Source organism: Mustela lutreola, chromosome 4 (genome assembly GCF_030435805.1).
Source record: "Mustela lutreola isolate mMusLut2 chromosome 4, mMusLut2.pri, whole genome shotgun sequence".
Classification (NCBI taxonomy): domain Eukaryota; kingdom Metazoa; phylum Chordata; class Mammalia; order Carnivora; family Mustelidae; genus Mustela; species Mustela lutreola.
Genome location: NC_081293.1, coordinates 140,555,249 through 140,571,403, shown reverse-complemented (window position 1 = coordinate 140,571,403; position 16,155 = coordinate 140,555,249). Strand labels below are relative to the sequence as shown.

At 37.5% G+C, this 16,155-nt stretch overlaps 1 protein-coding gene across 1 annotated transcript in view; it reads right to left on the bottom strand.

The window, feature by feature from the left end:
- Positions 1–16,155, bottom strand: part of SCIN (scinderin) — a 75,947-nt gene that overhangs the window by 48,224 nt on the left and 11,568 nt on the right. Inside the window, exons 3-4 of the mRNA XM_059171248.1 lie at positions 15,271–15,432; positions 1,695–1,844 (exon numbers count right to left, since the gene is read on the bottom strand). Of these exons, the coding sequence (XP_059027231.1) occupies positions 1,695–1,844; positions 15,271–15,432 (312 nt within the window). The remainder of the gene's footprint in view (positions 1–1,694; positions 1,845–15,270; positions 15,433–16,155) is intronic.

Here is a 16,155-nt window from a genome sequence, read left to right as displayed (position 1 = left end):
ATTAAGATATACAGTATAGGGGCGCCTGGGTGGCTCAGTGAGTTAAAGCCTCTGCCTTCGGCTCAGGTCATGATCCCAGGGTGCTGGGATCAAGCCCCACATCGGGCTTTCTGCTCAGCAGGGAGCCTGCTTCCTCCTCTCTCTCTGCCTGCCTCTCTGCCTACTTGTGATCTCTGTCTGTCAAATAAATAAATAAAATTTTAAAAAATGAAAAAAAAAGATATTACAGTATATAAAATTTTATATCCTGCCTTTTCTCTTAGTATTTGACTATGAACATTTTCCCACTGAATAAAAGTCATTTCTAAAACATTACTAACATGAAAGTCTGTGTTTAGTAGTTATTAAAATAATAAAGTTTAAAGACATTATGACAATAAAATTATCCCATATAATTTTTGTTCACTGGACTATGTAGGCTATTACTGCATTAAGTAACTCTAATGCATGGAAATTGCTCTAAATCAAAATTATTAAAAACATGTTTATAAGACAGTTGTTAGAAAAACTTGAGTGCAAGGATGCTTGGGTGGCTTGTTGGTCAAGCATCTGCTTTCAGCTCAGGTCACGATCTTAGGGGTTCTTTGCTCAGCGGGGAGTCTGTTTCTCCCTCTCTCTCTGCCTATACCCAACCTGCTTGTGCACTCTTTCTCTCTCTGTATCTCTAACACATAAATAAAATACTAAAAAAAAAAAAAAAAAAAAAAAGAAAAGAAAAACTGGAGTGTAGATAGCCAAAGTCATTGAGGAAAATGTGTATTCTCCCAAGAAATGAAAACTCACAGATACCACCTGCTACTATTAAACACTGAAAGATTCAAAATGATATTATTATAACAGTAAATCTTCACCGGGTTCTGCAAAGTCATGAGAGAATAAACATTGGTACAAACATTTAGTGCCTGACATACCACTGTAGTTCAGTAAATACTGTGGAATGAACATATGGAAATCAATGTATCAACATGTCAAGACACCTGAATATGATTATGCCCTTAACTCATAATCTTTTTTTTTCTTAACATAATCTTAAGGGAAAATATAAAATATGCACACTGAGGCACTTGCTGCTGTTTTTTTAAAGGGGAAAAACTGGTGGCAACTAAATGTCCAAGAGTGCTATAATTGTTAAGTAAATAACAAAGATATAAAGAGCTGTGAAGATAATTTTCAAATTAATTCAACAAGTATACTAAAATCACAGGGGTCTTGCTGAGAATTGAAATATATAAAATATTGGTGTATTCATTCTCTTAAAATAAGATTTTATTTCATTCTTTTATTAGAGTAATGAATGCTAAAAATTGCATCACAGCATTATCACAGCATTAAGCAATATATATTCAGAATCCCACATGAATAAACTATTATTTTCCTTCCAAAATATATTATTATAGTCAAGGTCAAAGTGTTACCCATCTGACTGCCTACACCACAGAAGATGGAGTCATAGCTTCCTCTGGTGGGCATACCAGTGGTGAAAGAAAAGAGAACTGACTTTCTATTTTCTCTATATCATGACTTTGATAACCTTGATGTTTCCCCTTACCTAATCTTAGCCTAGGCCCAGTATTAGGGAATTTGTTAAAAATAACACACACAGACAGATAGACACAGACAGACACACACACATACACACACACACACCCCACTGACAGTGGTAAACCTTTAAAAAACAGCTCAAGTCACAATACCTTTCTGAGCTCTGATGGCTCACTTCCTTCTTCCACCACAATCAGTTGAGATCTTCCTTTTCTCTCATTGTCCCGAATGCCAATGGCAACCTGGCTTGCCTTCAGACGCTCGTATTTGTTGCAGGAGGAACCACACCACTGGTAAATTTCCTAAAAGAAAGAGACAGATCTTTTGACCCAGAAACATGTGGAGGACAGTTAGTCCTGTTGTAATACTCACTGTTAGTATTAGGGAAAAAACAAAAAGATATAAAAAATAAAATCAAAGTTATCTATTGTTGCGGTACATATAATTTTACATGCGTACACCTCATTCTGTATCGGTTGCTTTCAGTTAGCATTATGAAGTAACCATTTTTTACACATGGAAAATATAATTATATATCTCACCATTCTTTGTGTGTATCCATTAATTACAATTTATGAAAGTATACTTGTATGTTTTACCTAAGTTTAAAATAATAATTTGACCCTATTTCAGAAAGGTAGTAAAGAATCTGTCACAGTAATGTGCTCTCGATGATTATAAAAATTCATCTAATGCTTTTGGCAATTTAATGAATCTTATCAAAAGCCATAAAAAGAATTAAAACCTTTGACCCAGTGATATCACTAACTGGAATTCATTTTAATAAGTTATTCATAAAGATTAGGGAGAAACCACATATACAAGGAGTTTTATTGCTATATAATTATACTAGTGAGACATTGGGAAGATATTAAATATTCTATAATAGGATAATAGTTATATATATTTATGATACAGAGAAAAAAAAGATAATATCAAAGTTATATTTTAACAGACATTTATGACAGTTCAACGTATTCTAAAATCAATAGATTATATTAGCTGTCATTTAGATTAAAATATTGTATATTTTAGACAATATCAGAAGATATAGATACAAATGTAAACTAATAATAAAATATCATTTTCTCCATTTAATGTGGTTTTAATGAAAGAAAGAAAAATGTAATGGCACCTATGCTTGGCAGGGAAATAGGAATGAGCGTTGTCATTTTTTATTTGGGTTGCATAAACTGATACAGGCTTTCTGAGGGAAATTTGGTTTCGTATCAAAAAATTACATGTGCTTTTAGGATCAGGAAATTCAACTTCTGGGAATCTATCCTACGGAGGTATTCAAACATGGTTTATAAAAACAGAGAAAGAGAACAGAAACCCCACAAATGTCCATCAGTAGGGGGATGGCTATGTAAATGTTGTTATATGGAGATTTCAGACTGTTCTTTAAGGCGTAAAAACTGAGAAAAGTGTTTAAATACCAACACAGAAAATCATTCAAGGTATACCCTCAAGAATAAAATAAAGTCAGGATAATACAGTTCCATTTAAGTGGGAGCAGGAACAAAATCTCCGTTTCTGTATTTGCGAAGAAAGAGTTTTAAAGATATATAGTTTCAACAGATGGAGAGAGGCATGTATACGCAGGAAGAAAACCTTCAATTTTTATCTAACTTAATAGTTTTTTTCTCTCTCTTTTTTTAATGTCACATGTATTAAGTGCCTGTGATGAGCTAGACGTTGGGAATAGACAGAGGAATAAGAGAAAGCTGGCAAGGACAGACGACGTGTAGACAACAAATGCTAATAATGTATTTGTACTACACTTGTTTTCAAAATGGTTCCACGTGGAGTTTGTGCACAGTCCATTTTGGAGAGGTGATTAACGCATTGGCTAAGTGTGAAGGAAACAGACCCAGCTGCAACTTACCAGCTATACAACCTTGTGTTTGCAGTACTTAAAAGAGCATGTCATGTCTGTCAAATAAATAAATAATTTTTTTTTTTTTAAAGGGGGCACCTAGGTGTCTAAGTAGGTTAAGCCTCTGCCTTCAGCTCAGGTCATGATCCCGGTGTCCTGGGATGGAGCCCCACAAGGGCGGGGGACTGGTCCCTGCTCAGCGGGGAGCCTGCTTCCTCCTCTCTCCCTCTCTCTCTCTGCCTGCCTCTCTGCCTACTTGTGATCTCTGTCAAATAAATAAATCCTTTAAGAAAACAAAATAAAATAAAAGAGCACATCAATTAGCAAGAGCAAGATAAAAGAGCACCCAGCATCCACAGAAGCCACAGAAGAGAAAATGGCTCTTTTCTCTGAAGCTAAAATATTTCCAGTCCAGAGTCATTACTTTATTCACGAATGTTTACTGATTGCCTAAAATGGGCTCTCTTCCTGGCCCTTGACACCCAGTTTTGAATTACACAGGCCTGGGGGAGACTCTCTGACCCCTCACCCCATCCCTAGGTTCCTGATGCAATTATTCCATATTCCTCTTCAAGAATAAAATATACGTTTTAGCAATTTGAGTCTTTATAAGAAGAAAAATAAAAAAGACTATGCCTTGTAACTCCTTTCACTCTAGACTCTGAACCAGTCTGTGCAGTGAAGGGGTAATATCTTTTCTGTTTTTAAAAGAATGGTGCACTGCTGTTGTTTCCTCTCTAATTTCTTTTTTTACGTCTGGGCATCCGAAGAGGAGACTCACATTTGGAATCCATTTGAATACTATGCCCAGGTCAGCAATTCCAAAGAGTGAAAACAAATGGTGCCCAACCATTCATCCATACCTATCACCATGCATTAAAACCAGGTGGTGGTGTTGGGCGCCTGGGTGGCTCAGCTGGTTAAACAACTGCCTTCGGCTCAGGTCATGATCCTGGAGTCTCGGGGTCATGCTCACCGGGAAGTCTGCTTCTCCCTCTGATCCTCACCCCCTCCCCCTCCACTCTCTCTCTCAAATAAACAAATAGATAAATAAATAAAATCTTAAAAAAAATAATGAAATCAGGTAGTGGCATTGAAAGGTGATTAAAAAAAACAACAACAAAAAAAAAAAACAGGAACCTGAGCACTTGCAAAGGATCTGCAACATCTAATGACCCAGTGCAGCCAAGTGTGCTTCTCTGCTCAGTACCCCTAGGCTCTTGGCTCAGGTTTCTTTCCCATCTTATCCCATGAGATTCTGCCTATGATTCTTTTCTCAGTGGGTCTGAGAAAGCAAACTTCTAATATCTATGTTATAGTGAAATACAGGAACTGGATCAGATTAGATCTCTAGATTTCTCAGACTTACTCGTAACTTACATGACTGATTTGCTGTGCATTTATCTAATCGTCCAACAGATGTCTGTGTTCTCCCTAACCTAGTTGTGTAAGTGACTTCTCATCGACTTCAAAGAGATTATATAAAATCACACTTATATTTTATTAGCTTCTGTTAAGCATTATGCTAGCTTGGTCAAATGCGTTTAGAAGAGAATTGCAGATAATAATTTGATGAACATAATTATTATTTAATGTAGAATTTTACAGTAGTCCATGGATCCCCAAATATTTTCTATGACATGACCTTGGGTTGGGAGTTTTTATGTGCAGTATCAGTTCACAGATAAATTTAGTTATAGAAAATATTCCTCACCATTACAGATGGACCTCAGTTTCTACTTTAAAAATGGCAAAAAGAACAAAGCTGGAGATACCCCAATCCATGATTTCAAGATATACTACTAAGCTACAGTAATCAAAATGAATGAGGTGCAGAAGTAGACACATAGAACAGAACAGAGAGCCCAGAAATAAACTTATGCTTATATAGTCAATTAGTCTATGACAAAAGGGGCAAGAATATGCACGGGGGAAAACATAGTCTCTTCAACATGTTAGGAAAACTGGACCACTGCATGCAAAAGTGTAGAACTGGACAACTTTCTTATACCATACACAAAACTGAACTCAAAATAGATTAGAGACCTAAATGTAAGACCTGAAACCGTTATATTCCTAAAGGAAATCACAGGGGGGATCCTCTTGGACATCAGCCTTAGTAATACTTTTCTAAATATGTCTCTTCAGGCAAGGGGGAGAAAAAGCAAAAATGAACAACTGGGACCACATCAGACTAAATAGCTTCTGCACAGTGAAGAAAACTAGCACAAAATGAAAAGACAAATACATGATTTCACTTAAATTTATCTAAATCTTAAAAAAAAAAAAAAAAAGAAAGAAAAAAATCCAGAACTAAACAAATACCAGAACTACAATCAGAAATACAGAGAACAAATTAGTGGTTGTCAGAGGGGAGAGGCATGGATGAAATAGGTGAAGGAAATTAAGAGGTACAAACGTCCAGGTATAATGAAGTCACAGGAATGAAAAGTACAACATAGGGAATATACTCATTAACATTGTAATACATGTTGTATGGCGACAGAAGGTAACTACACCTATCGTGGTGAGCACTGTACAATGTACGGAGTCCTCAAATCACTATGCTGTACACCTGAAACTAATATAACATTGTATGTCAACTACACTTCAATAACAAAAATTTTTAAATAGCAAAAAACACATCTAGGAAATGCTCATAAAAATAAACTGTTTGGAAGTAAAATTTTCCTTTTTAACTCAAAGATGACCCAGTCACTAAAAAAGGTGTTAAAGAAAGTTTCTTATTGGGGGGTGCCTGGGTGGCTCAGTGGGTTAAGCCTCTGCCTTCGGCTCAGGTCATGATCTCTGGGTCCTAGGATTGAAGCCCCGCATCAGGCTCTCTGCTCAGCAGGGAGCCTGCTTCCTCCTCTCTCTCTGCTTGCCTCTTTGCTTACTTGTGATCTCTGTCTGTCAAATAGATAAAGTCTTAAAAAGAAAGTTTCTTATTGGGCATGAAAATTAATGCTTTGTGCTATGCTTACTCTTTTATTATTTTCAGTTAATTTTGTGTTATTCTTTCTATAAAACTGACATATTATCTTATTTCCTAGACTTAATTTTCAGTGGTGAATTCAGATAAGAAATACAATAAAAAATGGACTTTAATTATAAATTGCCCAAAGCCAGAATTGTTTAAAGATTAATATTAATTTAAAAAACCCTCTTTTTTCAAGGCTACTTAAGTTTTTCTGCAAATATATTTCATTCAATCATGGCAGCAACACATTAAAACGTGCTTTGGATTTTAAATAGAAAATCTGTTTAGATTTTAAACAGAATTTAAGCATGTCAGTTAGGACATCTCATTTTAACAAAGCTCTACTGTGCTAAATAAATGTGTATAGTACTATTAATAAGCTGCACTACCAACACTTACTCTATTCAGAGGTAGCTGGGTAAGACCACTTCTTTGCTCTGTGCACAAGGAAACTCTGTGCTCCATTGGCCCTGTGCTTGAAAAACGCTCCCATAATTCAACTTACCCTGTTTTTTGGAGGGAGTGAACTAAAAAAAAACCAAGAACACGACACAGAGCTAAAAAAAAAAAATACCCGAATTGGTGTAACAGGTGATGCATACTATTACAACAACAAGAAAAAAAGTAAAATTTAAAATAGTAAAACATAAGTTGTTTTATTTATGATACTTTGATGGAATTAGATAAAAATTCTTTGGTAAAGCTGATTTAAGCAGTTAAGACCCTGAAAATGATAAAACAAACATGGTTTCAGAGGCAACTATTTACACTCTAAGATTCTAAAGAATTTAACAATTCAACACTAAATGTTATACTTCTTTGGGGGAAGGGACATAAAACCCCCTGTCAATATGGAAGGATCGATTCAATTCAGAATGAAATGCACTTAAATTTTGGCCAAAATTTGCTGATGTGCAAATTGCCCATGAACAACTTGTAGTTGAAGTTTGTCCAATTATAATTAACTCTGAATACACAAACTAGGAAAGGAAAACAAAATTACTCTGGATAACTGGAAAAGTAAATGAGGGAGTAAAGACAACAGTTACGGGCAATCTGTTTGGACCACCAATAAGGGAGTGAGTGGTATTTATGGAAACAACCATACTGGGGACAGACTAGAGGTTTCTAAAATTTCCTTTAAACTACATGGTCAGAGTTAACAAGTAAAACATCAAAGTGCAGCCAAACCTCCTTTGGGGGCAGGAAATAAGAGGAGAAATAAAACAATGCTCAACGATGCCCTTGAAGGGAAGCAAGATTTCAGAAGCTGAGTTTAAAGGAACAGTCAGAACAGCCCATGTGATGTTGACTCATAACACGTGCAAAGAATTCAGCATAAACTTGTTACTCTTTTGTCCTTTGCTCAGTTGTTTATTCTAAATACATCTACAGTTTTATGAAAGCATAAGAGAGGCCAGACCTCTTGCTCTCCCTTGCCTCTGCTGGCTTTATTTTTACTGTGCTTACTTTTCCCTTAGATCGAGTTAACAAAATATAAAAAAAAGCTCGTTCAGATATCCTCTTTGCCTGAGGCTCTCTAATCATAACTTAAACACCATAAATGACTTGTGAGATACCTCTAGGAATCTACCTTTTCCTATTTATAAGCTTTAAACCATGACTTTTTTGGGGTGTTTTTAGATGAACAAGTGTTTATTTACATCCTATCTTGTTGTTCAAAGCCAAGGCAACTCAACATCATTCCATGATGCATATATGTATTTTTAAAACACCTCTGACTGAAGAATGGGAGATGAATGGAGTGGTTGTGCATGGCCACTAAGGGCTTGGTGAACGGAAAGGAAGAGATTGCCTGTGAACTAGGGCAGAGCAGTGGCTATGGAAAAAAGAAGAACCAAGGGATAGCTAGAAGGTTAAAGCCTACAGGATTGGTCAACAACGCCCTTTGAGTGTAAACTGGAGGACAAGGAGAGAGCGCCATGACTTGGACCCCTCTAGCTTGGCTGCTGATAGTGGTGTCACTTTCTGAGACCAGATGACAGCTTCTGGAGCATTGTTTTTGTAGTGATAAGGAGAGTTGGTGAAATTATGTTCTCCATACTCTTCCGAGTATTTGGCGAAACAAAGAAGTTTTACAGTCACACTTCATCAAAAATAACTTCTGGCAGCCACACAAATTGGTGACTTAACTATTTTTAACTGATCTGGTTTCTTCAGACACGTAATTAACCCTGAATTTTCCAGCACCTTTAGACTTTTCCCATATTGAAATGGTTCTTAATTTTAACTGAAAAAGGACTTACACAAAGTCCCATCCCAAAACTTTAAAATCAGAATCTTTAGGGGTCACATTACACAGTATTTTAAAAACCTCTCCCTAAGGATTCTAATGTGAGCTTGTAAGAATGAAAACATAAATCCTAATACCTTGAGAGCAGTCTTTCCTAGTATCCTCATCCATTCTCTAATAGTAATGTGTGCGTCTCCGTTCCAGTCCCTCCTTCTACCTCATCACACTCCAAGCTGTGTATGTGTCTGTGCCTCTCACCATTTGACAGCACCTGCCAGTCAATGACTATCTGGTTTCCATCTTTATACTGTAGCATCCAGCACACACCAACTGCACAGTAAATACCATTCATCCCTACTTCTGTTGAAGGGTAAATTTTAGAGATTTAACACTAGATTTATTTTTCCCATTATCTTTTCTTATTGCCTCAAGGCTTTCTCCTTATAAAACTAGTAAAATGGATTACTTTCAGATAATGACAAATTTACCCAGAACAAAGAAGACTTTGCTCATTTTGTTGTTGTTGTTGTTCTTAAATGAACATTTTTAAGTCTGTAAATTTTTAAGTCTGTACATTTTTAAGTTTGTAAACAATTTACAGAAAATTGGTTTTGCATATCAGGAACCAGAGTCTTGGCCTTAGGGGTTAACACCGTGAAATAGTATGAGATTGGTTGGTCAGGTCCAAGAAGAGAAGAGTATGGGGATTACAAGAGAACTAGGAAACTTGATCAGATGCAGTGAATTTCTGACAAGAGCTTAGTGCATTCCCCTCCAACCCATTTGTGATATATTCATCCATGACCTTGAACATTAGAGTAGAAACAACTGCAGACAGTGTCCACGCAGTCAGACCAATGAACACGGGTACAATGTGGGTACAGTATCCCCACAAAAGCATGTGGTATGGGAAAAATAAGGCAGACTTCCAGAGGGGCTACTATAATGGCTGACGGAACCAGAAAGGGTAAGATAACAAAAGACCAAAGTAAGGCCATAGATATTTTCCAGGAACCATCTTGGGACAGAGGCCAAAGTTCAAAGCCCAGAGCTCAAGAACGAATGAAATGGCAAAGTCTCAATGAATGTTAGAGAGGAATGAGGGCTAAACACTGCAAACCAGACTCACTTCCAGTCTCAACCCGGTCCCCCATCCCCAGGCCATAATATCACACATACACACCCTCTATACCTGGGGGATAGGAAAGGGGGTGGGTAGATAGGTCTGATTTGCTTTCATGAGAAACAAGGTTCACCTTATAGGACAAGACTATTTTATTTTTAATGCTTCTGTGGAAATAGAAGCTTGACACTGAAAAAATAAAATAAAATAAAAATAAAAAAGAAACAGAAGCTTAACTATGAACTCAGGTTGAGGTAAAGGTGAAAAAAAAGAAAATTATATCTCTATCCACATGACTGCATGAGACTGTACATTTGTTGAGTGACTCTAAGTTCTGGGCTTTCTAATAAGGACAAAGTGAGTGAGTGAGGTTGATAAATGAAGGGACAGGAAATGTGGAAAATGGCAAGACAAGTCTGCAAGCTGATAAGAAATAGGAGATAGAGGCTTGTTTAATTTTCCAGGGGTGTGAGGTGGGACAGGGGAAAGAGGGAGGAAGAGGCCAAGAAATACATCATAAACGGAGCAATATCAGAGTTGAATATTTAAGGATGAGATGATATCAGACACTTACCAGAAAAGTGATGCAGAGCAAGAGTGGATCTTAGGCAAAGGAAACAATGTGTGCAAAGCAAAAGCATGGTGACTTGAGGGAAAGTGTCATGTGCAAGGACAATGAGATAGTATCACAGTGATAAAGAGTATGGGAAGGATTCAGGAGACACTCAAGAGGTAGAAGAGAGTAGGTCCAGTGAGCAATTGAATGTAAAGCCCCTGAGAGAAGTCATCTCAATGACTTTAAGATTTGAAGTTTGAGGTCTGAAAGATGGGTAGCTCCATTCAACAAGGTAAGAACAGTAAGAGGAGAAACCATTTTGGAATGAGATGGTGAAGTTAATGAGTTCCATTTTTAGACTTGTTGAGTTTGAGGTTCTTGTGATACACACGAGAAATATCTGGGAGATAGTCTGAAATGCTGACATAGATCTCAGGTAAGAGTTTGAGTGAGACTATAAAATTGAGATTTACCAGTGGATGAATAGTTGAAGCTTTGGGTGAGGGCAAGTTTGCTCAGGAAGAATGTATAAAGAGACAATGATCAAAAGTGAAATCCTTAAAAACAAACAAACAAACAAACATGAGGGGGTGGGCAGACCCTGTGAAGAAGAATGAGAAAGAATAGCTTGAAAGGGAGGAAAAGCAGGAAGCCAGGGGTGGGAGGGAGTGAGGCTGAAATAAAAGGGAGTAATCAACAGTGTCAGTTGGAGTAGATAAGGAACAAAGTGTCCCCTGGATTTAGCAGAAGCCATTGCTCCAATAGGATGAACATTTCAAAGAAATGGTGGGAGTGAAAGTCAGAAAAAGAGGGCTGTGGACCCAACGGTAAATGCGGAAGTGCAGACTGCTGTTTCAGAGCAGCAGGAGGGAACAGTGAAAGAGGGGGCAATAGGTTATAAAGAACAAGGCGAGTGGGGCAAGGCTGCATAACTGACCAAACAAGTTAACAAGGAAATGGAACATGCCCTGTAACAGCACAATTAGTAACTCAACCGCAGAAATTCCTCCTCCTGTGAAATCCAACTCTCCCCTAGTGGTTGGCTCTGACACATATTTCTAAAAGAGTTAGTTCCAGATCCCAACTTTGAAATTATGGATTCTTTCCATTATCATCCACATTCTGTAGTTACTGATGGTTTTGTTGTAATATATTTAGATATGATTGTGTTAGCCATTTCTACAACTACTTCAACCACCTCATAGCCTTAAAAATAGTGGGAAAATGATGATTGATAAATTCACCAACATTAAAATTCACAGTTCAAAGATTCAGTAAATTCCAAATTGCTAAGATCTAGCCATGTCCCATATTATTTTCTGTGAATATACTAAATATAAGATAGCTCATCCAAATCATCCTTTACAATGTTGATAATTTCTTAACATTCAAAGTGATTAAATAGGGAATTTTATAATCTTGTGCTTTTGATGGAGGTGGTTACATGGTCATATCAAGAAATACTTACAGTAGTCTCAAATCCTCTAATAGCATATGTTTCAAAGGTATATGGCATATCATATTAACAATAGTGATTGCTGATCAAAAAACTTGACTTCCTAAAATCAAATCAAAATATAGGATTTGGTTATGTCTATAACCTTAGTTTTGGCCAGCTGGCTCTAGATGGATGAGAACTTTAGAGGTCCAACCTACTTTTTTCATACCTGGATAATGCAACAAACTTGAAGAAATTACACTGGCTTCTTTTTGTACTGTCTAATGAAGAAGGTAATTTTGAAATCATGAAACCATTAAGATTTTATTGGTAGAGAAAATTTTGGTCCCATGTCCTTCTTTGTTTACTGTGACATATCCCAAAAATACAGTCTCCGAGGTAATTGCAAGATCTTATCGCCATTCAGAAATCATTAACAACATACCAACTGGTTAAAGATTAGTAACATAAAAAGAGATCATGCAAATAAATGAGAGTATATGTAGTACTGCTTGATTCCTACCAGGGTATCTCTCTGGGGTATGGTGTACTTCTACAACATAAGAGACAATCAACTATCTCTGAAACAAAATCATTCAAAATGTCTCTAATCAGGCATGAGAGCAGGAGACAACCTGAAAGTCATTAAAGGTAATTAACTCTATAAAATAAAGATAATTTACTATTAAACAGATAATTTCCTTGAATCTCATAATAGAGGCTCTGTCCTCATAATAGAGGCTCTGTCTGAGCCTGTACTTATGGGCCATACTCCCATAGCAGATATTACCCATGGGAAGACAGAATATGTCACTGGAACTACCATTCGCCTGCCACAGCACCCAACTATCTAACCCATGTAGAAGCTCCATACTTGTTCAACAAAATAATAAATGATTTCATTAACAATACAACTTTGAGAAGATTCTAAACTAGATTAGACATAATTCTGAATTGAGCAGATTCGGAAACTGTTGCAAGATACTCTGCTGTAGAACCATACCATCGGATATCCCACCAAGTTAGCTTAGAGTAGTGAAAAGAATGTAAATTAAGAACAGAAAACCTGGGCACCTGGGTGGCTCAGTGGTTTAAAGCCTCTGCCTTTGGCTCAGGTCATGATCTCAGGGTCTTGGGATCGAGGCCTGCATCGGGCTCTCTGCTCAGTAGGGAGCCTGCTTCCCCCTCTCTCTCTATCTGCCTCTCTGTCTACTTGTGATCTTTGTCTGTCAAATAAATAAATAAAATCTTTAAAAAAAAAAAAAAAAGAAGAGAAAACCCCAGGTTACCACTCAGCCTGCATTATTGTAAGTGACTTGCTCCCACCCTCTACGGCTTTTTGTCTCTTGTGGAAACCATGATGACAACTTTCATTTCCAGATGTGACTCTGTGTCAGGGGAGACTGAATCATAGTCAGCCAAGGTTAGAAGTACCATCAGAAATCAGAGTCAAGATGAAAACAATAAATGAGGAAGTTAAGGCTTCAGAGCAGTTAATGACTACTCAAGGTTAAAGATTAGATAGTTAGAAAGATGAACTGGAAGCTATTCGTGGTAATTAAAAAGATGATTGCATATGTGAAGCAATTACATTACACATGAAAGTTATTTTAAGAAAGAATTATGTTCACGTAACGGCAGTAGGGAATTACATGACCAATTAGAAGGGTCTCTTCTGTTTAGGGGCCCCAGAGATCATCTAATCAAATATCCAACTTTTATAGGTTGATTAAGCTCAGCTTGGATGAAAACTGAGGTCTCTTTTTAATATGAAAAAAGCTATCTTATATGTCAAAACACTTCCTAAATTATCAAGGGACAAAGAGCTATAAAAATGTTAGGAGAAGCCAGTTAGGAGAATGGATTACCGATTAAAATTGAAAAGGGCTCTTCCAAGAAATTCACAGTGAGGTTCAGGGCAGTGGTACTGCCATCTGGGGTGCAGATGTGTAAGTGTGACACTGAGAAATGTACTTTGGACGTTATTAATAGAATGATGGCGACTGTGCACACAAGCTGGTGTGATCCAAGATAGTCAAATTATACACTAGCAGTAATAAAACTACAGGTATATCCTAACTGAGGGAAACCCATTAAGTTTATAGCTTGGGTCCATTTTCCAAATGATTTATAACCTTGCACACTTAATCTCTGTGTTATCTCTAAGTTAATCTCTAAATTAATATTGCCTTTACAGAACCTTGACTGTGTGGCTTCATTTTCAAAATCCTTAGTGTTCCTTCTCCATGCAGGTGGTATAAACTCTTTTGGCTTCCCCCCAAATATTGTCCATGAAGAGGCAGTAAAATAAAATGCTCAGGTAGGAATCAGATATCCTCAGGGCTGAATCCTGGCTTCACCGTTCACTGGCTCTGCACTGGGAGGAAATTCCACAGACTGTGCAAGCCTCAGGCTAACTGAAGCATCACAGGTCAGAGCAGGTCTCTGTACAATGCTGAGTGCAGAAAGGTTTGTGATGATGAGGAGGATGCTGATGTATATGGCTTAATAAGAAGGGGATCATAAATGCTCAGGGCTCTCCTGCCTTCTCTGCTTTGCCCATGGGTTTGCAATGGTAGAAAATGCCTTTTATTCTTTATACAAAGTTTAAAAGACCCAACTTAATCCCACCTTCTAAAGTCTAGCACAAGACCTTGCAATACTTCTTTTCAAGATAATAATGATTCGGGGTGCCTGGGTGGCTCAGTTGGTTAAGCGTCTGCCTTCAGCTCACATTATGATCTCAGGGTCCTGGGATGGAGCCCTGTATCCAGCTCCCTGCTCAGCAGGGAGTCTGCTTCTTTGTCTGCCCCTCCCCCTTGTACTCTCTCCCTCTCTCTCTCAAAATAAATAAATAAAATCTTTAAAAAATAATTATTAATAAGTATACCTGAACTTAGAGGGGCCTCTTATCCTGAAAAAATAAAAACCTAAGTCAGATAATGCCCATCCCTTTAAGATGATACTTGATATTCATACTTGTCTTTTAATATTCTAAAATAGTTAAAAACTATGAAATAGTATGGTGTAGTATATGTGTGATATGTGTCCCAAAATATCCCCTAAAATCTCCTCAGGGAGGCTGTTTAGACTCATCCTATCGCCATCTGAAATCCTAGAAACTTTGCTTTCTGGGGGAATTAATTTGTCCCTGAAAAAATGTTTTCCCACACCCAATTAAGGACAAAAATAATTAGTGGAAGCTCTGTTCAGACAGAAGGGTAGATATATTAAAAATGATTCAATGTGTGTTCTATGGTAGGAAGAACTAAATCACTACTCCATTCTAAACCTATCAAAGAGAATAAAAACTTTGAAGTCTCACTTTGTATGATTTCAGTACTTGCCAGTTCGTCATATGATATGATTGCCTCTCACATAAACATGACCTCCTCCCCATGTGCAGAAAACGGGATTATCTTCCCCAGCACATACGTCTGATTTTATCTGAAGACAAATCGCTCTCCTTTAGACGTCTGCCGTGTGTGTAACACTTACTGTGCCAAGGTCAATGATGAAGCAGTCGCCCTTGTTGAAACTGTCCCAGCTAAGGGGAACTTCCGTAGCCCTGACCACTCTCCGACCCTTCACATGCAGGAGCCTCTTAGCGGTCAAGTCATTTGTGAGAACATGATTCAGTCCAGACGCCACGCCTCCAGCCTGGTCAGTGGGGGGGTTAGACAGAAAACAAAGCAAAAACAGATGAGGTTTCTAACGAGATACAAAAACATATAAAACCACAGGTGTACATGCCTACACTGCGTGTCAGGCCAAGACAAAATAGCCACCTAATGGCATGTGAAACATTAAGTATGCAGAAGAGAAGACCTTGGAAAATTAACACTTTTTTTTTTTTTCTTTTAAGGCCTTTTGCTCTTCCTGTTTTAGTCATTCAATTTAACATCGGAAGTATTTACTAAGAACCTTCAGTGGACAAAACCTGGGACATAACTGAAAAGAAGCAGTAGCTCGTGTTCTTGGGGAATGAATGATTCTAAAACCAGTTAAGTGAGAGGCGGACAAGATTTCTAGGAAGAAAAAGACAGGAGAGTAGAGGAGAGTCAGAGGTAACAAGAGCAAGTGAGGAGAGAACTAGCCACCCCCAAACCCCCATGGCCCACACAGGGTTAGGACACAGAAGTGGAGTTGAGTCCTGGCCAGGGATGGGTGGATCCCATTGATGATCTTTGTTTTAACATTACAAAAATTGTTTTTCCTTATTTCTGTCCCTTCTTTCTTTCTCTCCCTCTCTCTTTTTTCTTTCTATGCCAGGCCCGAGTATTTATACCCTAAATTTGGTTGCATATCCGAAAACAAAACAAAACTATATGCAATTTAAAAATACTAAGGAAAATAATGAACCATATCAAGTACATCTTCCTG